General features: G+C 45.3%; 1 protein-coding gene across 1 annotated transcript in view; it reads right to left on the bottom strand.

The window, feature by feature from the left end:
• Positions 1–574: 574 nt before the first annotated feature.
• Positions 575–24364, bottom strand: part of LAS1L (LAS1 like ribosome biogenesis factor) — a 47960-nt gene continuing 24170 nt past the window's right edge. Inside the window, exons 6-13 of the mRNA XM_044268671.1 lie at positions 23927–23973; positions 18128–18231; positions 17203–17288; positions 15328–15528; positions 14060–14207; positions 8834–9186; positions 4705–4843; positions 575–1951 (exon numbers count right to left, since the gene is read on the bottom strand). Of these exons, the coding sequence (XP_044124606.1) occupies positions 1864–1951; positions 4705–4843; positions 8834–9186; positions 14060–14207; positions 15328–15528; positions 17203–17288; positions 18128–18231; positions 23927–23973 (1166 nt within the window). The 3' untranslated portion in view covers positions 575–1863. The remainder of the gene's footprint in view (positions 1952–4704; positions 4844–8833; positions 9187–14059; positions 14208–15327; positions 15529–17202; positions 17289–18127; positions 18232–23926; positions 23974–24364) is intronic.

The following is a 24364-nucleotide window of genomic DNA, read 5'->3' as shown; positions in this document are numbered from 1 at the left end:
TAAATGTGCCGCTAGCAGTCTAAAGTGTCATTTCTGCAAAATATGATAAAATATTGCGCTTTATAGTTTCTTCAATATTATTTTAAACATATCTAAAAAAAAAAACAGGGCTGTGGAGTCAGTAAGCCAAAGTTCAGGCTCCTGTATGATCCCAGTCTGACTCCACCGCCTTCATGGATGGCCGGTGTGTCAGTTACAATTTACTGTATTAAAAAATGGTATCAGGGTTTTTCTCACCATCATGTTACTTAGAAAATTTCAGAAACTTTGTATTGCAATAAATACCTTTTATGTTCTAAATTCCTGTAAGTAAACATGCAATGCACTATGCATTTAAAGGGCATCTGTCAGCAGATTTATACCTATGAAACTGGCTGCCCTGTTACATGTGCACTTGGCAGCTGAAGGCATCTGTGTTGGTCCCATGTTCATATGATGTGCCCGCATTGCTGTGAAAAATTAAGTTTTAATATATGCAAATGAGCCGATAGGAGCAACGGGGGCGTTGTCATTACACATAGTGCAGGCATGGCCAACCTGCGGCTCTCCAACTGTTGAAAAACTACAACTCCCACTATGTCCTGCTGTAGGCTGAAAGCTGTTGGTAGTCTGGGCATGCTGGAAGTTGTAGTTTTGCAACAGCTGGAGAGCCTCAGGTTGGCCAGCCCTGACCTAGAGGCTCTGCTCTATCTGCAACTGCCAGCTATGTCCTCTCTACTTTGACTGACAGGGCCAGGCAGTGAAAACATTACACCTGCCTGGCACCATCATAGTGCAGAGGGGTGGCATTCCTCTGAGATTACTGCAGCCATGCCCAGCAGTAAACTTCCTCCTCTAGTCATCATTACTGAGCATGTACAGAACAGTTTTAGGCATTGTAACTAGGGATGAGCGGATAGACTTCGGATAAAACATCGAATGTTTTGTCTCCGATGAGCCGAAGTTATTACTTCGAAAAACTTGGCGTAATAACTTATACATTTATTTCTATTGTAAAAAAATAATTTAAATTTTTTTCCTGAGCTCTGGTTATGTTCCTTCCAAGGTACAACTTGGAACCGAACCAGAGTTTGGGAAATGGTTTTCTACTATAGAAATCAAATTGGGACTTCGCAAAGTAATAACTTTGGCTCATCAGAGCCAATACATTCTAATACTGTACGGTAGCCATCGCATGTAAGTACAGCTCTTCACTTCCACTGACAAGTAGGCAATTACTGAGAATGAACGGTCCCTTCCTGGTCATAGCCTGCTCAGTCTATGCATGTAAATGCGCCTTTAGATGCATAGAACATTAAATATAATTTATAAACTTTTCTAAATTTCCATGAATGTTAATAAATTACACAATATTAGCAACAGATAATATTTCTTTAAGCTGGAGTCCGAGTCAGGACTTTTCTACCAATTACACCCAAAACTAGCTTTGACTCCACAGCCCTTTTTTAAGTCATCGGATATGGACAAAAAAAAAAAAAAAAATACGTTTGTGTGCATGAGCACTTAATGAAGATGTATTTTGGAATGGTTTCTTTGTTGCGCCTCATGGAATACAACCTCCATGAGGCACTGCAACGACTCAATGTCACAGCCAATATACAGATTTGGCACTATGAAAGTGTGCACCACACACGCTCTGTAGTAAAAACCAAGTATATTTAAGAACAGAAGAATAACTCTGAAGGTGTGGGGAGGAATTAAGCATAAAAATGAAACCTTACCAAAAAAAAAAAAGAAAAAAAGAAAAATAAAAAAAGGCCTTGGTGTAACAACAAAACAAATCTTGCCAAGTTCAATATGAAGGTTTTCACAAGTGATGTCACCGACCGGTTGGAATGAGTCTTTGCAGGCGAATACAGATCTTCAGAAGAGCCGCAGCCCGGCTTTAATGTGATTCAGTTCACCCTGGCTCCAGTACATCTTGTTGGCCGCAGTAGTGACAGCGGGAGAACTGCAGACATATGAATACGTGTTTAGGAACGGACAACAGAGATCTGGCTAATGTGACAGAACAGACAGCGGTGTGGCAGCGATTGCATTCAGTGTGTTACCAGATTCAATTATTAGTTCCCTTTTTTGTAAGCCTTGTGAAATTCAGTTTTGTCTTTGCACTGGTTTAGCTGTTCCGGGGCAGACTACACTTCACTTTCTGCCTGCGGAGAAACGCGGTTTCACAGCGCATGCACTTGTTAATGCAACTGCTGGGTTCACCAGTTGAATTAGGCAAGGAATGGTCACCCTCCATCCCTCTAGGGCAGCTGCCAACAAGTATAACATGCAGGCTAAAAACTTAAAGGGGTTTTAGATAAAAAAAAAAAAGATAGGACATGATTAGGGAGCAACATCCCAGAATACATGGAGCAAAGTTTCACAACCCTCATCATCCCTAGAGGGACCTGGCAGTGTGCTAGCGACGGCGTATCCTAACAATATGCAATCACTGGCTGTGGCTGGAGATACTCTGTCAGCAGCTGGATTGAACATGTACATAAACGTGCAAGTACAGCACATTTTCAACCTCCTTATGACATATACATCGGGGAGAGCTCCTGATCTATACCTCCAGCAGAAGACTGCCACACATTCCAAGTACTGGCATACCATGGAATACATTGGCCATAAACTACCATTGGTAATAAAAAATACTGTGCGTTTTGTTTTACTGTTGTATGGCATGGTACATTACTATGCTTCATCATTACTTAACAACCTGGCAGAGGCCAAAATGACACTCTTTTGGCCTCCATTAGCTGACTGGAGGCCCATGGATGCGCTTAGTGTGCATATATTGAGGTTCTCCAGGCACATGTTTCGCGTACCATCACTAATGAGGTGAACAGAGCCCAATACAATTGCTCACACTACTGAATGTTATACCTTTAGCCTATACTTGCTTCAAATTTACAGGAAGCACAGAGAATATTAGCTGAAGACAGGTCACGACAGTACTTTTTCTGGTTTCCAAAATAAACTTCTAGAACATGTCAGCAGATTTGTCCCTATGACACTGGCTGACCGGTTACATGTGCACTTGGCAGCTGAAGGCATCTGTTGGTCCCATGTTCAAAAATGATGTTTAAACAAACCAATGAGCCTCTAGGAGCAACAGGGGCATTACCATTGCACCTAGAGGTTCAGCTCTCTGGCAATGCCATACCCTCTGCACTTTGACAGGACTGGGCGTGAAGATGTTTTACTGCCTGGGCCTGTCAATCAAAGTGGAGAGGGTGCGGCAGAGTGTGCCAAGTGCACATGCAACAGGTCAGCCAGATTCATAGGTACAAATTTGCTGACACATTATAAGGCCTCATGCACACGACCGTTGTTTCGGTCCGCATCAGAGCCGCAAATTATTATTTTTTAAATAACCTGTCCTATTCTTGTCCGTTTTTGCAGACAAGAATAGGCAGTTATGTTAATGGCTGTCTGTGCCGTCCCGCAAATTTCGGAAAGCACACGGACACCATCCGTATTTTGCGGATCAGCAATTTGTGGACAGCAAAACACACACACAACGGTCGTGTGCATGAGGCCTAAGGCTGACTTTGGCATCAGCTGAAAGATCCGTAACTTACTGCTAACACTTAAAAAAGGTCAATTAAAAACCCATTGAACATACCAGACCCTTCGGGCTGTATTACATTAAAAGATCAGACAATTGTCGGGAAGAAACCGTTCCTTCCCAGCAATCGCCTGCTCGCTAGTGGAGGAGAACGCTGCTCTTACATGCAGCGATCTCCTCCACTGTATGGGGAGGAGTGATCGCTAATGCCATCGCTCGTCCCCATAATGACCAGTTAGCAAATAGTGATTAGACAGCATGATCTGCCGCTGGCAAACTATTTTTAAGCCTGCTTGACAATCTGGATCTGGCAATCGAGCAAACATCGGGCAATCATCGTTAACAAAAGGTTTCTACGAACGCTTGTCAGTGATGATCTGGCCGACAATCAGCCAGTGTAATACTCCTGTATTTTTTCTTCTTTCCCCTTTTGGTGTAAACTGCCTGTGTGCCAGCCTCTGCTGCATATCTGTGGTCAGGTAGCATTAAAGGGGTATTCCCATGGCGCCTTTTCATACTTGCCTGTATTCTGGCTGGGGGCGGGCTTCATCTTGATTGACGTCTTCTCCCGGCCGGGCCGCGAGCTGGGCTGAATGCACACGCCACCGTGCATGCACCATAGTGACTTATCCCTGGCCAGTACAGTACAGAGCTGGCGTGCGTAGCCCTGTACTATTCTGGCCATGAAGAAGTCACCATGGCGCATGCGCGGCGGTGTGCGTGTTCAGGACAGCAAGCGGCCCGGCCGGGAGAAAAGAAGAAGTCTTCTGCGCAAGTGCGGCCACAGGGATTCTGGAGAAGAGCGGTGGCCGTAACCGACCGAATGACAATGCGGTAAGTGGGGAGGAATTTTCTCCTAAAGGGTGGGAATTGGTTCATCAAATATATTTACAAAATTGATCACTATCAAATAATTAACAGATTTAATAGTGATCATTATGATGGGAATACCCCTTTAAAGATAGAGTTCTGCTACATCTGTAAATGTCTGGAAAGTGGAGGGAAGCTGGTTACATCATTGGCATATGAGGACAATAAAAAAAAAACCTCAGAATGACCAAATTTCCCCTTATTTAGCCACAGTGTGTTAAACATAGTATCTGTCAAGATAAAACAAAGGACTTCTAATAATTCCGGCTCACCTCATTGGAATGCTCCGGGACTCAGAGTCCTGCTGTTCTAGCACAGACATCATAGAATAACTGTCAATCAAGAGGCAGCCAGGGTCTTCCGTCTGCCCAGGGACTACTCCTAGTGGATACTCGCCCCACTTCACAAATTCTGCAATAAAACAGAGGAATGCAGTCTTTATGACATACAGTGAGGATAATTAGAAGAGCTCTCAATCCTGTAGAAATATATTTGAATAGTCTGATGCTAAATTATAAAAAAATCCAATGCTTCTAGTGCAGGTGAGGCCATTGACAGATCTGATCAAGCAATATAATCAGCTCTGCCCTTATTGAGGATCTGCCACCAGATTTCAAAAACAAACTGCATACAGATGTCACCGAAGTGAACAGAGCGCCACGCATGCACAGCCACCTTTCCGGTCATGCCTCGACACAACAGGTCCCGTTCTTGAGACAGGAGTGGGTCCCAAAGATGAATCTCGCACCTATCAGACATTGGCATATAACCGGGCCATTTACCACCTTCCTGACCAGGCTTAATTTAGCAAATCTGATGTGTCACTTTATGTGGTAATAACTTTGGAACACTTTTACTTATCCAAACCATTCAGAGAATGTATTCTCGTGACATATTGTACTTCATGTTAATGGTAAATTCTAGTCAATGTTTTATCTTTATTTATCAAAAAATAAATAAAATCCAAAAGTTAACGAAAATTTGAAAAAAAAAAATCAGTTTTTTAAATTTGAATCTCTCTGCTTTTAAGACAGTGATACCTCATAAACTCACTATATGTTGGAATCATTTTTTTTTTTTTTTTTTTTTTTTTTTTTTTATAGGACATTAGAAGGTTTAGAATTAAGAATATTTCCAAAATCAACTTTAAGGACCAGTTCAGTTCTGAGGTCACTGAGTAGCTTACATAATAGAAACCACCCACAAATGACCCCATTTTAGAAACTACACCCCTCAACTATTCAAAACTGGTTGTAGAAATGTTGTTAACCCTTTAACTATTCCACAGGAATTAAAGAAAATAGATATGAAATTTCAAAATTTCACTTTTTTGCAGATTTCCCATTTTAATCAATGTTTTCCTGTAATACACCATAGGTTAACAACAAAACAAACCAATATTTATTACCCCGATTCTGCAGTTTGCAGAAACACTCCATATGTGGTTGTATAGCGCTGAATGGGCACACGGCAGAGTTCAAAAGGCAAGGAGTGCCATATGTTTTTTGGATGGCAGGTTTTGCTGTAATGGTCTTTGGGTGCCATGTTGCGTTTAAAGAGACCCTAAGGTAACCCCACAGTGAAACCCCCCCCCCCCCCCCCAAAAAAGTCACCACATTTTGTAAACTACACCACCCAAGGAATTTTTAAGGGGTGTAGTGAGCACTTGACCCAACAGGCGTTTCACAGAATTTATCATACTTGGTTGTGAAAATGAAAAATAAAATTATTTTTTTTACAAGAAAATTGTGATTTAGGCTCAAACTTTTTTTTTTACAAAAGATAACAGGAGAATATTCCTCCTTTTCAACCAAAGCCAGGGTAGATATGCCACCTGGGAAGGAGGCCTTACAGTAGTAGCTACGATCTCTAGTGCTATTGTAAATACTCCACCTGTGGAGGAGAACATACAGTAGTAGCAATGGTATGGAGTGCTAGCCTAAATATGCCACCTGAAAGGGAGGAGAGCTAGAAGTGGATACAGTATTCACTTGGTAGTAACCACAATTCCCTTCTAGGGCAGATACACCACCTATTGAAAAAGTGTTGAGCTCATGATCAACCATGTAGTGTGGAGTCCCACCGGGACTTAAAGCGGTGCTGCGGGGATACACCCTGGGAGGACAGAGACTGCCATGCTGGCGCTCAAAACCAACAAACAAAAATTAAGGGGATAATGCAGTAGTAAGTGCAGTATCCAGTGGTAGCGCCCATATTCCGCTTGTGGAGAACTGGGTAATAGGTACCATCTCTTGGCATACTCCACCCATGGAAGAGGAGGAATATGATAGGAAATATAGTATCTGGTGCTGTGGCGTAGTAGACATAGTATCCAATGGTGGTGCAATTACTTCACCTGTTCGTGTGGGAGTAGGTAACGCAGAATATACTATCCAGTGATAGCACAATTATTCCGCCTATGGAGGGGGGTAATGCGACAGGTTGAACCGTATCCAGTGGTCTTGCAATCAGGCCGCCTATGGAGGGGGGTAATGCGACAGGCTGTACAGTATCCCGTGGTAGTGCAATTACACCGCCTATGGAGGGAGGTAATGCGACAGGTTGTACAGTATCCAGAGGTAGTGCGTTTACGCAGCCTATGGAGGGGGGTAATGAAATAAGTTGTACAGTATGCAGTGGTAGTGCGATTACGCCACCTAAAAGAGGGGACATTGCTACAGAGTGTGCGCCAAACAGTGGTAATTACTCCACCCGAGGAGGGGGTAACGGGATGTACTGTATACGTGGGTAGTGCAATTACTCTCTTGGCTATGGGAGGAGGGGAATATGACCGGATGTACAGTAACCAGTGGTAGTGCAACTATTCCACCTATCAAATGGGGAATGCAACAGGATGTACAGTAACCAGTGGTGCAAATATGCCACCTGTGGAAAGGAGTAACGCAACAGTATGTCCTACATCCAGTGGTAGTGCATTACTGTGTCTGTGGGAGAGGGCAATAAAACTGGAATGCACAGTATCCAGCAGCAGTAACCGCATGTGGGAGCGCGGACATGCAACACCTTAGAGGGGGTTAATGTTGCAACAAACCACATTCAGCATTTGATAGCAACATGGTAACTTTTTAATTTTTTTTTTTTATAGTCACATATAATCTGAAACCCCCAGCCTCAACTGGATAAGGAGGCAAGAACGGGTGAATTTTTAATTACACAGCCATAGAAGCCAGTAAGGTGGCAGGCAAGTTTTTTATTTTTTTATTTTTAATCAGTGAGGACCTGGGGCGGAGCTCAGCAGGCTCCTGGGGAAGGGGGACGTCTGAGCACAGTCTCCGCCCGCCATACTCCAGGCTGGAAGTTGCGGCCTAGTAGGCAGCAAAGTCGGAGATTTAGAACAGAAGGCCGGAAAGAACGGCCGCGGGATTCCAAACCCTTCTCTCTGGGGTGCCCTGCTGTCACCGACAGTGGTCCCGCTGCTCGGCAGCTGCACGAATAGCGTGCAGCTGCAATATCTGAAAAGATGTTTTAAAATGTCCGATCGGAGATAAACCCGAAAGCGCAGGATGTTTATAGTCAATGGGAGGTCGGGAAGTGGTTAATGCAATATCTGCCCACCAGGAGCCCAACAAGCTCTTTTTGGTGTACCGCCTCCTCATACTGCTGAAATCTCACGGAAAGATCTATACAGAAAGGAGCTTGTCAGCTAGGCTCCAAATGGGCAGAGACCGTGAGCTCACACGTTCTAGCTGGACTCCTTCTTGGAACCATTCACAAACGACCCTGGGACATGGATTTTCAAAGTTCACCAGCCCAAGATCTATTTATCCCTGGATGACCGCTACCGTATATGTACAGTGAAAGCTGTCCTTTAAGACAGGCACCTGGAATCTTCAGTTAGTCCGGCTGAAATCCCGCGCAGTACTACCTACTGCCTGTGCGATCCGACCGCTCCCGAGGGCAACAGCGATAAGACGACATCACTGGGCTCTGCACATGCCCAGTGACACTTTTGAGGTGGTTGCCCTCAGGAGCGGTCGGATCGCACAGGCGCATGTGTATATAACTGTTGTATAGCTGTAATCGCACTTACCCAAAGAATGAAGGACATAGGTAAGTGTTACCACATAGGGAATGCTGTAAAAACAAGACCCATACAACTGTGGTGGAATTGTGTTTTTTTTCTCAAATCCATCCCATTTGGATTTTTTTTTCAACTTCCCACCATGTCATATGCAGTGTTAAATGGTGCAATTAGCAAGGACATCTTGTCCCAGAAAAAACAAGTCCGCATAAGACTATATAGAAAAACAAAAAATAAAATCGCCTGGTACTCTAAGGGTTTATAATGTATGCAGTTTGTCCTGTGGCTTTTATACATGCACCCACAACCTGCCTCTGTCAGGTCACGCTTACTGTAAGCCTGTGTAATACACTTTATACCTGAGCTGACCCCCCAGGCAGAGCCCTCTAGCGCTGCTCTCCTCTCAGCCGCGGCCTTCCTGTTTATCATCTGAATGTATTCCTCGTACGGCTCTGTGATCATCTCCTCATCCTCCGTTTGCTCACTCATCTCTTCCTCCTCTTCGTCAGGCTGGGATCTTCCCCAGTGCTTGAAGGATCTGGTTTTAGTATCCTGCTTTATTTTCCACTGTAAGCTCTCCACTGTGTAGATAGGCTGATCACTATAGTCTATCGAACCATCAGCACCTGCATCCTGGATGTAGATTGAGCAGAGACACAGCAACTTTTCTTGAGTGGCCAATGGCAAGTGATTTTTTGTATTTGAAAAAATCCTAAAATAGTGACAAAAAAAAAAAAAAAAAAAAAAAAAAAAAAAAAAAGGTAAGGTAAGAAAACATAAAAAAAAAAAAAAAAAAAGTTTATATAGATCCCCTCTCCCCAACAAAATAGTGGCAATTGCAACACATACACACTATAGGGTGTGACCAACAGAATGTCCCTTTTTGCCGCCATCAGGCTCTCCCCTCTGCTGTCTGCCGGCCCACTTCTGCTGCACTTGTGATAGTGGAGCAGCCAGCATTTAAAGGGGTTGTGTCACTTCCGCAAATAACTTTTTTTACATAATAAATACTAAGTCAAGGCACTTACTAAAGAGGACCTTTCACCAGTTTTTACTTCACACTGTAGCCCATGTTACCTAGATGTCATATTGCAATTTTTTTTCATAATGTGCTCCTCCGTTGCGCTGCTGTGCCCCTCGTTCTGTTTAGGCGCCCTATATGCTAATTAATAGCATCGGAACAGGGAGGAGGAGACATCAGCTTTTCTTAGTGGGCGTCTCTTCTATCAGGCTGTGGCGCTGTCCAATCTCAATGGCTGTGACGCGGTCTGCTGTGATTGGACAGCGCCACAGCCGGATAGAAGAGACACCCACTAAGAAAAGCTGATGTCTCCTCCTCCCTGTTCCGATGCTATTAATGAGCATATAGAGCACCTAACTAGAACGAGGGGCACAGCAGCGCAACAGAGGAGCACCATGAAAAAAAAAAATGTGTGAATAGACATCTATGGAACATAGGCTACAGTGTGAGGCATCGCTTTTATAAAGTAAAAACTGGTGAAGGGTCCTCTTAATGTATGGCGATTGTCCATATTGCCTCCTTTGCTGGCTGGATTAATTTTTCCATCTAATTTTACGCTGCTTGTTTCCATGGTTATGACCACTCTGCCATCCATCGGTAGTGGTCGTATTTGCACATTATAGAAAAAAAAAAAAAAAAACTAGATTTTTGTGAACTCTCCTGTAAAATCTCTTTCTCGCTTAGTTCATTGAGGGACACAGGACCATGGATATAGCCGTTTGCTGCCACTAGGAGGCGATACTAGGCTGAAAACTGTTAGCTACTCCTCTGCCAGCTATACCCCCTCCGGCCTAGAGAGAGCATATCAGTTTGTGCCCTAGCAGTAGGAGAAGCAGAAAGTAAACTGAAAAACAAACTAGAACCGCACACCACCGTAGGACCAAAACAGAACAGGCAATAAACCGCCCCTACATGCCATACTAAGAAAATTGGGTGGGTGCTATGTCCCCTAATGAACTAAACAAGAAAAAGGTTTTACAGGAGAGTTCACAAAAATCTTGTTCTCTCACTCGTATCATTGGGGGACACAGGACCGTAGGACGTCCTAAAGCAGTCCACGGGGAGGGAAAACCAGAACCCCATGGAAAACAACTTCCTCGCGGAAGTTACTACACTGCGCCCTGCAAGACCCTGCGGCCCAGAGCAGCATCCGCCGAGGCCAGAGAGTGCACCCGGTAAAATTTTGTGAACGTGTGCAAGGAGGACCAAGTCACAGCCTTGCACAATCAAGACGCAGATGAATGGTGAAGGTGAGCCCAAGAAGCCCCGACCGCTCTGGTAGAGTGGGCTGTGATACCAGGGAGTGGGGCCCTGCCCCAGGAGCGGTATGCCTCAGCAATAGCTGACCGAATCCACCTGGCAATAGTCACCTTGGAGGCCGCCAACCCCTTGCGAGGAACTTACGGAAGCCCGCACGAAATCAAGCTGATGGAGCTCAGGATGAGAAGGCTGCGGGCAGAACAATATCCTCGTTGACATGAAAGGCCGACACCACCTTTGGATGAAAGGAAGGCACTGGGCAGAACACCACTTTATCTTGATGAAACACCAGAAAGGGCTCCTTGCAAGAAAGAGCTGCCAGTACCAAAACCCTCCTGATAGATGTGATTGCCATTGAAAAGGCCACTTTCCAGGAGAGCAAATCGAAGAGAGACCGCATTCAGAGGCTCGAACGAAGCGGCCTGGAGAGAGTCCAGGAACAGGTTCAAGTCCCAAGAATGCAATGGGGGAAGATAAGGAGGCACTGTGTGAGCCACCCCCTGCAGAAATGTCTTTACAGGGCCTAACAGAGCCAGGGAACACTGGAAATATATGGACAGGGCTGAGACCTGTCCCTTCAAGGAACTAAGCGCGAGTCCTAGTTCTAATCCGGACTGAAGAAATGCAAGAATAGTAGGAAGGGAGAAACGCCTGGGAGGGAGACCTCGTTCCTCACAGAAACGCAGGAAGGACTTCCAGGTCCTGTAATAGATTTTGGACAATGTGGGTTTTCTGGCTTTAATCATCGTACGAATGACCCTATTAGAGAAACCCCTCTGCCTCAGAAAGGTGGTTTCAATAGCCACACCGTCAAACGTAGCGTATCTAAACGCTGGTGGAAGACCGGACCCTGTGAGAGAAGATCTTTGCTGATTCCTTTATCACAGCACAAGGCTGCGGGTTCCCCTTGGTGGTGGATATAGGCCACCGCAGTGGCATTGTCTGACTGTACCCCGAGTGGTTGGCCCTCCAGAGGAGGGGTCCAATGTCGAAGGGACAGATAAATGGCTCGGAGCTCCAAGATATTGATGGGAAATTTGGACTCCGATGGAGACCTAACGCCCTGGACTGTCCGTGTGGCGAAGACCTCACCCCAACCTTGAAGGCTCCACCTCCAGGTGTCCAGGTGCTATCCACCACCTGAGTGCCGACCGTACCTGCCGAGACAGGTGAATACGCCGGTCCAGAGAATCCGGGGATTTGTCCCATAACAATGGCATGTTGGAATAACCGGGTGTGAAACTAAGCGAAAGGAACTGCCTCGAAGGGGGCTACCATCGCACCCAGTATCCGCATACAATTGCGGATTGACGGACTCCAGCGCTGGAGGAGAACCAACGCCGAGCCCGAATTCAATATCATGCCGAGGAACACGATCTGTGTGGCGGGCCGCAGTGAAGACTTCTGCGAGTGACTCTAGCCTTAAACAGGATGTCATCCAGATAGGGGAGCAGAGTAATGCCCCATGATCGCAGAAGGGCAGGGAGGGGAGCGAGTACCTTTGTGAATACCCGCGGAGCTAACGCCAAGCCAAAGGGCAAGGCGACAAACTGGTAAGGGCACGACTGAATAGCAAAACTGAGAAAGTGTTGGTGGGCAGCTCCAATGGGGATGTGCAAGTAGGCGTCCTGAATAGCTATGGACACTAGGAATTCCCGTTGAACTAACAAAGCAACCACGGAGAGCAGGGACTCCATTCTGAATCGTTGAACACTGAGAAACCGGTTTACAACCTTGAGATCTAGAACCGGGGCGGACAGCGCCGTCCTTCTTGGGCACCACTAACCGGTTTGAATAGAAACCCATAAACCGTTCCTCCAGAGGAACTGGAGTTATCACCCACCGTGCAAGGAGGGATTGAACCGCCTGGAAGAAAGCCACCGGAGGTTACGATCTCGAGTGCCCATGTGTCTGAGATGTTAGCCCACCAGGTCTCCTGAAAGAGGAGGAGACGACCCCTCACCCGCGAGGGCGGAGGCGCACAGCCATGCGGAAGACTGCATGCCGGACGAGGAACGTGGCGGCTGAGTGCGCGGGCGCCAGGCCGGTTGTGGTTTAAAATACATTTTTTCCGCTGGTCCTGTGTGGGCAGTCTGGCAGACAAGTTAGCCGACGGCCAGGTGCCCGAGAATCGGCAAAAGGAATGGAAACGGGACGCCGAAGCCCTATGACGGAATGTGCGCTTGGTCTTTTGCTGTGCAAGATTGGTGCTTTTTCCACCAGTCGCTTCCGAAATTATTTAGTTTAGCCGGGAACCGGCAAAAGGAAGGCCTGTAAGTGAGCGCTTAGTGGAGGAATCCGCCGGCCAAACTTTAAGCCAGAGTTCTTGGCGGAGAGATACCGCTAGGGCCGAGGAGCGTGCGACCATAGCCCCAGCGTCCAGGGCCGCCTCGCAGAGATATTTTCCTGCCTGCGAGATTTGCACTGCGAAGGATTGGAGCTCAGAGGGGGAAGATCCGCCGCCAAGTCCTGGTTCAAACTGAGAGCCGTAGTGCTAAGCCACTGGCCAAAAATACAGACTTGGCGAGAGACTATGCGATGGTCTACTGGGTCACGGAGAGAGGATCCATCAGCTACCGGAATAGCCGTATTTTTCGCCAGGCGAGCGACCGGGGGATCCATCATCCACCTTCGGAGGAGAGGACCATTTCACCACGCACTCAGTGGGAAAGGGATAGAGTAGGTCCAGTCGCTTTGGGATCAGAAAGCGCAGACCTGGCTGGTCCTACGATTTGGCAACAACCACAGAGAAGTCCTGTGCAAGGGGAAAGTCTTGGTCGCTGGTGGAGGGAAAGGTATCCCGGACTATCTACCATGGACGAAATTTGGGAAGACTGTTCCGGATCCACATCTGAGTCGGCAAACTCACCCTCCAACATAGCTTCTCCCAGGAGGAAGGAAACCTGTGATTGGGAACCATCAGGGGGAGGGGATGCCAAGGCATCAGAGGAGGAATGGTGTCCTGCCCTGGAGTGGCCTCCCTGAGATGGTGCAGACTGCACAGGTGAAGATTTATCAACCCAACGACCCATGAGAGAAAGGGTGGATTAGGATATCTTAGATAGGTCCTCCACTACACGGCAAAGGAAGCAATATGGACAACAACAATACATTAGTAAGTCCCTTGTATTAACTTTCTCTACAGGATCAATGCAACTAGCTGAAGTGAGACAATCCCTTTAAAGTTTCTTTTAAGGCATTCCATCGATCAAAAGCAGAGACAGACAGTATCACCTCCTGCCCCCTGCCTGTGTCTGTCAGCAGTTTTGCATCAATAAAACACTTCAGTGCAATTGCTACTTACAGCTGTAGAACTTGTGGGGTCATCTGGCATGGAAATTCAAGGCACTTCTGCATCAGCTTTTTCCATTGTAAAGACACACTGTGAGAAAAGAACTTCCATTTGCTTTTCACATGGGTCTGGTTACGAGACCCGACCATGTATTTTTTATCTGAAGAAAATGAAACCGGAATTATATTTTTGATTCTAAGTGTGAACACAACACTGCAACTACCATTGATCTCCATACGAATCCCCATCATCTGTGGCAGGCTGCTGTAATATGGCTCTGCATTTGAAGATAAAGGGCCTGATTTATAAATTAGGTACATCCTAGTCATAAATTAGGTACATCCCAGCAGCTCATGCATGTCTTCTTTTATGACAGAAAACTGGCGCAAAAGAAATGTGCAGGGCCCACTGGTCCCAACCCTCCTCCTTTTTGGGAAAGTGGTGAGAGCTGTGGAAAAAAATGCCACTTGCGCAATAAATGTTGCATAAGTAACAATTAAAAAGTTGCCAACATACAGTTGGTAACTTTTTACTGCCAGAAAACTATTGTGGGGCGAATGATAAACTCTCCCTCCACCCCCCTCCCAAAGTGTCAGATAGGGTAAGGGAAGATTCCAGTGTATGTGGCTGCAGCGGCAATGTTCAGACGCTTACCTTTAGTTCAACTTGTCACTGCAATCCACACTCCCTTTTCCAGAGCCGAGAACAGGTAAGGTCAACAACCAAAGGTCTTGATACATCATCTCACTACATGTGGTACGCTTTAATCTACTTTCACACTAGTGTTTTGGCTTTACGTTTGCGAGATCCGTTCAGGGCTCTCACAAGCAGTCTAAAACGGATCAGTTTTTCCCTAATGCATTCTGAATTTAAAAGGATACGCTCAGAATGCATCAGTTTTCCTCAGTTTGCCTCCATTCCGTCTCCATTCCGCTTTGCAGACGGACAGCAAAACGCTGCTTGCAGCAATCTGGTGTCCGTCTGACGAAACTGAGCCAAACGGATCCGTTCTGACACACAATGTAAGTCAATGAGGACGGATCAGTTTTCTATGACGATAGAAAAAGGTTCAGTCCTCTATTGACTTTCAACGGTGTAAAAGACAGATCTGTCTTGGCTATGCTAAAGATAATACAAACTGATCTGTTCTGAACGGATGCAGACGTTTGTATTATCTGAACGGAGCCATCTGTGTAGATCCATGACCAAACGCGAACGTGAAAGTAGCCTCAGTAAAATAGCTGCCCCCCCACAAAAAAAAAATTAAACCCTACACATACCTGCTCTGTAATTTGCTGTTAAAATTTCAGCAATCCAGCAGATTAGGTAGTGCTCCCGGACCTGTGCCTTCTTGTAATTTCCCACGCCAGCAAACATTTTCTCCAGTAGTTCCTGAGTGAATGTCTGGGAGTGTAAGACTTTTAGTAGTGGTTGCCATAACCGTAGGAGGGTGCGGGGGAGGCGTAGGTCCTCAACCTCATCTAAAAGCATAGGAGTAAAAGCTAACAATAAATCAGTATGAATAAATACCCTGAAGGAACTGAAATACATGAGCAGAATGGGGGAATAACCCAGCAGTTACATTCGTGGTAGCAAGTTATTCCCATCAATGAAGATATTTTTGACTGCAAAATACTGAAGTTAATGATTGATCGGGCAGACTTCCATCTATGACCAGTTGAGAAGTCCTTTACAGAATGCAATACTCTTACACCACTAATTATACAGTTTTGATATCCTTAAAGGGGTTGGCCACTGCCTCGTTACTGTTGACCAATGTGTTTGTAAGATGATTATATGGCACTTACTGATAGTCTTTGTTGAAAGTCTGCACCATTTTCTATATTTCCATGTTTGCCAAGTCTTTTGAGCTGTCCACACATAGGTATTGTCCATAAAATGGCGGCTGATGGAGGGTCATGTGACCAGGCAAATTACTTCCATGTGATGTCTCCTCTGCTCAGATACACTGTACCTGCCATCTGCACCAGTACTTTTGAGAGTTTAGTGCAGATGCAGTGTATTTGAAAGCAAGAGACATCACATGGAGGTAATTTGCCTGGTCACATGACCCTCCATCTTATGGACAGCACAGATTTGCCCAACAAGGGGGCATGACTTATATAGCAAAATCGCACAGAATATCACCAAAATCTATATTAGCAATTTCCATATAGCCATGTTACATACACATTGGGCATAAGTAGCCAGAAAGTGCCCAACCCCTTTAAGATAAGCCATCAATGTGTAATAGGTGAGGAATTACCCCTGGACCCTCAGTCAAGGTTTATTGTTTATCTGCCCCACTAGGGCCAGAGTCTCAATAAACACTGATTGGAGCCACAGCACTAAACAAAGCCGCTAGTCAATGGGGGCCCCTGCGCCAGACCCAAGCGAACCATACATTGATCAATGTGTACTATTTTCAGTAACTTTTCATACAACGTTGCATAAATCAATAGTATGAAAATAAGAAACTTTGTAATATCTCTAATCAGAGAAATACACCTTGTTCTACAGTTACCCACGCTTTTCCTCTCTTCCCAAAACGAACAGTCTCTCAGAATTCTCTGGCAAATCTGTCTTGGGCCTCATGCACATGACCGTAGTTTCTGTCCCTATCCGATCCACATTTGTTGTGGATTGGATGCGCACCCATTCATTTCAATGGGCAAAAAAATATTGAACATGTGTGCTGTACAATGCAAAAGTTTGCAACTTGGATGAAGAGACTGGACCAGTGATGCCCAAGTGCATGCAGCCCTCCTGAGCCTGCCATGTAGCCCCCAAGGAGAAGACAATTTCATATGGTTCAGCTGCCGTATCCAGAATGAGGACTCTTTCAGAAAAGCGATATGGCACCCTTGTGCGGTCTGTTATTCTCGCAGGAATATCTGAGCTGGAGACCACAATTTTCTCTGCACGGTCTGTGCAGAAAAATCACATGTGAATTATCCCACTGAATATAATGGGTTAGTGATCAGTCCAGGGTCAAACAGCATCCAGATGTGAACATCGTCCATCTAAATTAACCCTAACAGTCAGGTGTGAGCGCTCATGATCACCCAGGTGCTCTGCTGGACCATGAAGAACAGAAGAACATCTGTTTCAAGTCATTCAACCACCAATATTATAGTCACACAACGTAAGAATACCTGGCTCTATCTTCAGGGTCGACAGCTGTTTTCCAGTAGGTATAAGGAAACCGTCTTGAAGGAAAATATCTACAGCAGTCTGAACGCTGAGGGGAATATAAAACACAACACAGATTCTATTATATGCAGAGACTTCCACTCATACAATGGGCCCCTACCTATTTATGCCACATATTTAAAAGAGGAAAGGAAGATTTGCAGGGAATGTGTTACCTATCATTTTTATTGCCAGTTAAAACCAGATAGTGGCTCACATGCTTTTTTTTCTAACCTGTTATTTTCCAATTTTTTCATTTTATTTCCTGGTCGTCTCATCTCAGACAATAGGAGCATATCTCTAGGATATGGCCCCATTGTCTTATAGGTGCGGGTCCCACCTCTGGAACCCACACCTATATTGGGAACGGAGCCCCGCAAAGTGGTGGCTTGAGTGAATAGGAGCGCACCGTGCATGATCGGCCACTGCTCCCATTCAATTCCATAGGCCCAACTGGATTAGCCAAGCAAGTGCTCGGATAATTTTGGCGGCCCCATAGAAAATGAATAAAGGGTGGCTGAACAAGCGCTGTACGCCCTCCACCACTTTCAGGGCTCCATTTTTGATATAGGTCCGGGTCCCACACATATCAGACAATGGGGACATATCTTAGCGCTAGGCCCCCATTGTCTGAGATGAGATAACCCCTTTAAGAGGGTGGCCATCTTGCCTGAGGGGTTCTTAGTATTTAGAGATATGCTTTACAGCAGCCATCGTGGTCCACAGACACAATTGGGGGGATTGCTGACTTCTTTGGGAGACTTTTCTAGGCATGCTCTGTGACCGATGCAGAGGTCAGGAGGGAGTAGACAAGCTTTGGTATCAACTATTGTAAATTGTGGCTTTTCTACATGCAAGCCTTACAACCCATCATCTGTACCACATTACCTGTTTTGATGCACCAGCTCTTTGACTTGTGCTATAATCCACTCCAGATTAGCTGTGGCAGTCCACGGTTTTCGAGCAGAATCTTTTTGTTGTTCTTCAAAAATCTGTAATAAAAAATAAAATAAAAATTGTATATATTTATTAGAGAACAAACATGTGCATATTCTACTTTTATTGGTTAAATTATGTGAACATATTGTGGGATTCTGAGACTGAGCCAAGAATGAGTCGACTTTTGCATGGTATTTCATCCCCCCCCCCCCCCCCCCCATGCATTTTGGAAGAGAGCAGTAAGAATAATATACTGAAAACCAAAGACAGAAAAACACTCCCCCACACTGAGTCACCAACGCTGACAGCACCGGGACCCAGCAGCCGCCAATAGATGGGCCCATGTCATTCTGGGTAGTATGGTAGCTGGAAAAAGATTATAAAGTTGCCAAGCTTCTATTTAGGGCTGAATTCAGCATATGTGTTTTCAGACTTCACTTCTGTTTTTTTTTTTTCGGTTTTCTGGAAAATCTGAAGAAAGTGCATTCTTGGTTTACACATCAGGGAAGCTTTAATAAGGACATGAATAAGCGAGGCATAGGAGCGTCACTTCACTAGACATCACCTGCAAAAAACTGGGAAACCCACTACAAAGTAACTCCGGTATATCCTGCAGCTGGTAACCCAAAAAGTACCCTCACCTTCAACACCCCCATTTTTTAACAACAGTTTCCGGGACTGATGGAGACGAGTGGCTGTCATTGACTATAGTGCCCTATGTAAAGGCAGTACAGTATGATCCCCATTAGCCTCAATTACACAAAATCGTGCCATTTGGCTAATAATTGCCATCAATGAATACAATAGACTTGGTATTAAATAAGACATGCATTTTAGTGGTAAAAATACGATACTGACACTGTGCCGTGGGTGTACAGAAGACGCACACGAGTATTAGCGGCACTGTCACTCAATGGGGGATAATCCTCCAGCTTTTCTGTACAGACTGTCTCAGTACAGCATTAAAATGTATTGCCTCCATGGAGACAAAATTCATTTTACCTGAAGTCGTGCGAGAATGAATTCGGTATTCATTTCTACATCTTTAAAAAACATTTAAAATTCGGAATCCAAAGTCAGGTTTGGTGCCGGCTGGTAACTCTGTACCAAACCCAACTTCGGATTGCTAATTTTAAATGTTTTAAAGATGTAGAAATAAATACTGAATTCATTCACTGAAGTCTCGCAAATTTTACCTCCGTGGAAGCAATACATTTTAATGCTTAGGACCAATCGATTTTGGATCTATGACGCAAAGCTCGATTGGCTCAACACTAGCATGCTACAAAAATCTGCAAGGAAAAATCTCTATACCATGAAAAAGTGGGGGTGCAGAAAGCATTCCTATGCAATGGGAGGTGGACCATCACTGGTTTTATTGTGAGATCCTGGCCAAAATCCAGTCCATGTGAACGGATCTTCAGTTATGAGTCTGCTGTACTCGTGAGGTCCCACTGGCTGAGTAGTATATATGCCTACAGGGCAGAGGATCAGCTGATCCGTTGTATTCTCTGACAGCATCAATCAGCCAAAAGGTATGTTCTTCTGTGCCATTTGGGCTAACAAATCAGCCCTGTGCCCATACTGTCCAAAGCAGGAGTTCTAGAATTGCCCACAGACAACAGTCTGCGTTAATAATACCGTCCACCTCAGGGGGTTCTCACATTTCTTCCACAGTCTCTGCAGTTATAATATTACAATTGTTCCGTTAGAACTATTGTAACTGGAGACCATAATTCGAAGGAAAACTCTTGTTTGGGGCTTCGAAACCATTACAAGCAAAAAATATATGATTAAGAGAAATAAGCAGACAACTTATACGTATAATCCTTATGTCACATGCCGGAGGTCCAAGGCAGACACCTGGAACGTCTTGCAAACAGGACACAGGCAAGATTCAGACCAGGGACCAACAGAATACTTTATTACACATGGAATAAATGAACTTGACAGTAACATATGCAGGTTAGGCAATAGTGTTAGAACTACCACAGAACCAAGTGCACCGGCAGACCAGAGGAAAACCCAGAGGGTGCAGAGCCAGTGAGCCCCATTCTTCACAGAGCCCCTGGTAGTAGGGATGAACTGGGCCGAGGGATCACTGGTCGCACCTCCAGGAAGTTCTGGTACACTTGGCCCCTACCTGCAGAGAACCACGCAGGTGAAAGCACCAGCGGAACAGACAACAGAACCGGAACCCACGGAAACACAGGACAAGGATCAGACAACAAGACAACAGACGCAGTTAGAGCACTGCTAGGCTACAGATGGAACAGAGTGGATCCAGACAGAAGATCAGGCAAGGACATAACCAACACTTTACCAGGCGACACCACACAAAAGGGCAGATGGCAAAACCCCCTGGGTCTGCAGCAGGGGGCTACACCCAGTAAGGCACAGGACAGACAGACCCTCCTGGGTGAGCAGCAGGGTGCTGCACCCTGCAAGACATACAATACACTGATCTACTGGGTGAGCAGTGAGGTGCTACACCCAGCAAGACACAAGAGACTGACCACGAGCCCCACAGCTCACAGATGGATATAGCGGAGATAATAAGGGCACCTGATAAACCCATCAGAACCAGATTAACAAGAAGCACAGAGCATACAATCACAAGTGAATCCAACTCAGTCCCTGTTCACACAAGACCGCAGGCAGCAGTGAGCATGCATCACAGAACCAGCATACATGGGAACACCTACAGCCAGTACACAAAGCGCATGCCGCCATCCTGCACGGCACCAGAAACAAGAACCACAGAGATGCAGACCAGGAAGCCACAAACAAAACACAGGCCACAGTTCACACACACACACACACACACACACACACACACACTACACCGCAGCCAGCACACAGTCCCAAGCAACCAGCATACACAGGGGTCAGTCTGCAGCCAGTACGCAAGGGAGCCTGCACAGCAACAGTGATACTGCACAGACACTGGGAGTGCAAACATTCACAGGCAGCAGTTCACACAGGACACCGCAGCCAGCATACACAGGAGTCAGCCTGCAGCCAGTACACGAGAGGGCATGCAGCCAGCCTAAACGGTCAAAACTGTCAGTGAACCGCACAGTGACACCTTACATATAAAAGTCAGAAATAGCGGCTAGCAACTGCACTTTAAGTTGAGAACAGGAGCTTCATCAGGGTTCTGCACATTACCACTGTGTACGGTGAAGAAACAGAGCGCCCTCACCTGTTGACCACAGGAACAGAACATTCTAGCAGATCAGTCATACCAAAGTACTGCACCAGTGGTTCATGTGCTGTACTGCTAAAATGTGCTGCTCTGTAACACAATGATTGGCTGACTTGCCTTTAATGGCTATGGATAACTTTATACTACTCACATTTGATAAGAATTCAATTGTAATGAGTGTTTATGAACTGTCAGGAGTTCAGATATAGGAGCTGCAGATTGAGCTGTCAGAGCAGCTCCCTGACAGATTAATTGTGAGATAGAGAGCAATAGATGCACAGAAAGCGAAAGCTGTAGAAGAAATAGTAAAAAGTTTGAAAAAAAAATATATATATATTTTTTAGCTCAAAACTAGCAAAAATGCAATAATAAAAATGCAACAAAAAGGTGTGCACAGATTTAATCATTGCATTTTAAATCATTTTGCGCTAAAAATCATTTCCAATTGGTCATTTTTTTTTCAATAGTTTTTCCTCTATGGCAGGCACCCTCAAACTGCGGCCCTCCAGCTGTTGTAAAACTACAACTCCCACATTGCCCTGCTGTAGGCTGATACCTGTAGGCTGTTTGGGCATGCTGGGAGTTGTAGTTTTGCAACAGCTGGAGGGCCGCAGTTTGAGGCCTGGATTTCTTCAGAATGCAGGAGTGCACCAGTGTATTACTGTACTGCGGCGGCATCAGGAAGCGCACGGCGTCATAGCAACCAATGACGCCGTGCGCTCCTGCACTCTGAAGAAATCCAGGCCGGTATCACATGGTCCATGTTCCATGGACGTGTGAATGCAGCCTTAATTCTTATTAAAGTAAAAAGGCAACAATAAAATAAACTGCCCCTAAAATGTCCATAGCCTTTAAAGTGATGCATTAAATAAATAGGGAGTTTTACCAGCATAATGTGCATTCTCATCGGCTGAAGCTTCCATTCCAGCCCATGTCACAGACCCACAACATCTCCACCATTCTAAGTCGAGTGAGGTTTTAAGAGAATTTTGCAGTAGCTTAATAGCTCGTTCACACACAAATTGCGGTCCACAATGCACGGGCACTGTCCGTGGGGCAGACGCATGGGGTTCGCGATCCTTCCGTTTCGCAAAAAGATAGAACTTGCTCTATGTTTTTGCTGTGTGGAAGCACGGAACGGAGCCCCAGAAAGCACTCCGTAGTGCTTCCATAGTGTTCCGTTCAGCATCTCCGGATTTGCGGACCCATTGAAATGAATGGGTCCACATACATGATGCGGAATGGCCACGCAACAGTGCCTGTGTATTGCGGGTCCGCAACACAGCAACGGGCATCACAAATTTGTGTGAACGAGCCCTAAATACTGATGACCTACCCTTCAGAGGATTGACTCTGCACCCTCGCCGAGCAGCTGTTTGAGGCGCTTGTGCGAGTATTGCTTCCTCTTCAAAGTTTACCTGCATGTTGTCTTCATTGTAGAGACTGTGCAATTACAACTGCATGTATTATTACTTTGCATTGCTGCTGCAAAGAAGATGGCGCACAGGTGATTTTAAAGGGAAAGCAGTGCTTGCACAAGTGCATCAGCACCTTCAAACAGAGGATCAGCGATGTCCCGTGAATCGGCACCCAGCCGATCTGATATTCATGGCCTATCCTGAGGTTAGGTCATCAATATAAAGGAACTAGACAACCCCTTTAAAAAAGGTGTTAACCCATAACTAATGCAAAAAAATGAAAATCAGACATTATAAAGTACATGACAATCTCTTTCTGACAAAGCTAGAACCATCCCTGTACCTCACATGGATCCAGAGATCTCCTCATTCATATCAAGCTGGCAGCTCAGGGGAGTGTCTTTTGTGCTGCAGCTCAGGGGACACATCTCATCTCTCCCTATCACAGCTCAGGGGGCGTGTCTCATCTCTCCCCATCACAGCTCAGGGGGCAGGTGAAGGCTGGAACTGAGCATGTGCAGCCATCTCAGTAAGCAGATCAAAGAAAAAGGGGGGGGGTACTGCAGGTGGTGCTATACAGATACATTTTATAGAATAACTGGGCATGCTAAATTTTTTATTACATACATTACATACAAAAGTATTCAGATCCAGGTGCTGGTTGGAAAAGTGTAGAATATTTTTTGTGGGACAACCCTCTTGAAGTTGAGCTGGTCAAATTTAGCATTATGTGGGAGGACAGTGCCAATGTGTGTGGGAAATGACTGACACCCTACAGGTTTATTAGCATGTGATGTCTTATGCTCTGGCCCCTTAATCCTTGACATAAATGCAGCTATGACATAAGACATCTGTGAGATAGCTTACCATTACAGACACCAATTGGGCGACAGGTTTCCTTTAAAGAACAAGCCTCAGAAAGAAAACAATTACTCTCAGCAGGACTTTACTCTGTGTAGACTGCACAAAGGCCAAGTGATTCATCATATAAACCTTCTGATCTGAAATCCCCTCAAGGATGTAAATCATCAGAGCTTTAATATGATACATACGTGTCTGCTAGGAAATAACCGTGTAATGACAGGTATTTAGTACAAAGAGGAAGAGAGATAGGGATAGTACCTTAAACTGCTCACTTGTGTAGGACTGTAACGACTCTCGGAGCTTTGCTGAAATAAAGAGAAAAAAATAATTAAAAAAAATAAGACAATATCTGCCAGAAAGCAAAGCAGCAAGGAATAAATGTTATCAGTTTCCTGGTGAAGCTACAGAGTACTAAATGTTCATTACAGAAGTGGTGGAGGGAAGTCCCCATTGATAGCCACCATCTACCATTAATTAAAGGTTCTTTATACAGGCCAATAGCAGGAACAAAGCATACCTGAGCGTCAGAGGACATGAAAGCCGTGTTTACATGCAGCAATCATTGCTACATGTGATCGCTCATCCACACACAGGACCATCAACTGTCCAGAAACGATGATTTAGGTGCCCAATGAACGAGCATTTGCTTTAATAAGCAATCCAAGGAACAGTCCTTCCCAATAATTGCCCTGGATG

The sequence above is a fragment of the Bufo gargarizans genome, chromosome 9 (genome assembly GCF_014858855.1).
Source record: "Bufo gargarizans isolate SCDJY-AF-19 chromosome 9, ASM1485885v1, whole genome shotgun sequence".
Taxonomy (NCBI): Eukaryota; Metazoa; Chordata; class Amphibia; order Anura; family Bufonidae; genus Bufo; species Bufo gargarizans.
Note: the sequence above shows the minus strand (reverse complement) of the source record. Positions and strands in the feature narration are given on the sequence as shown.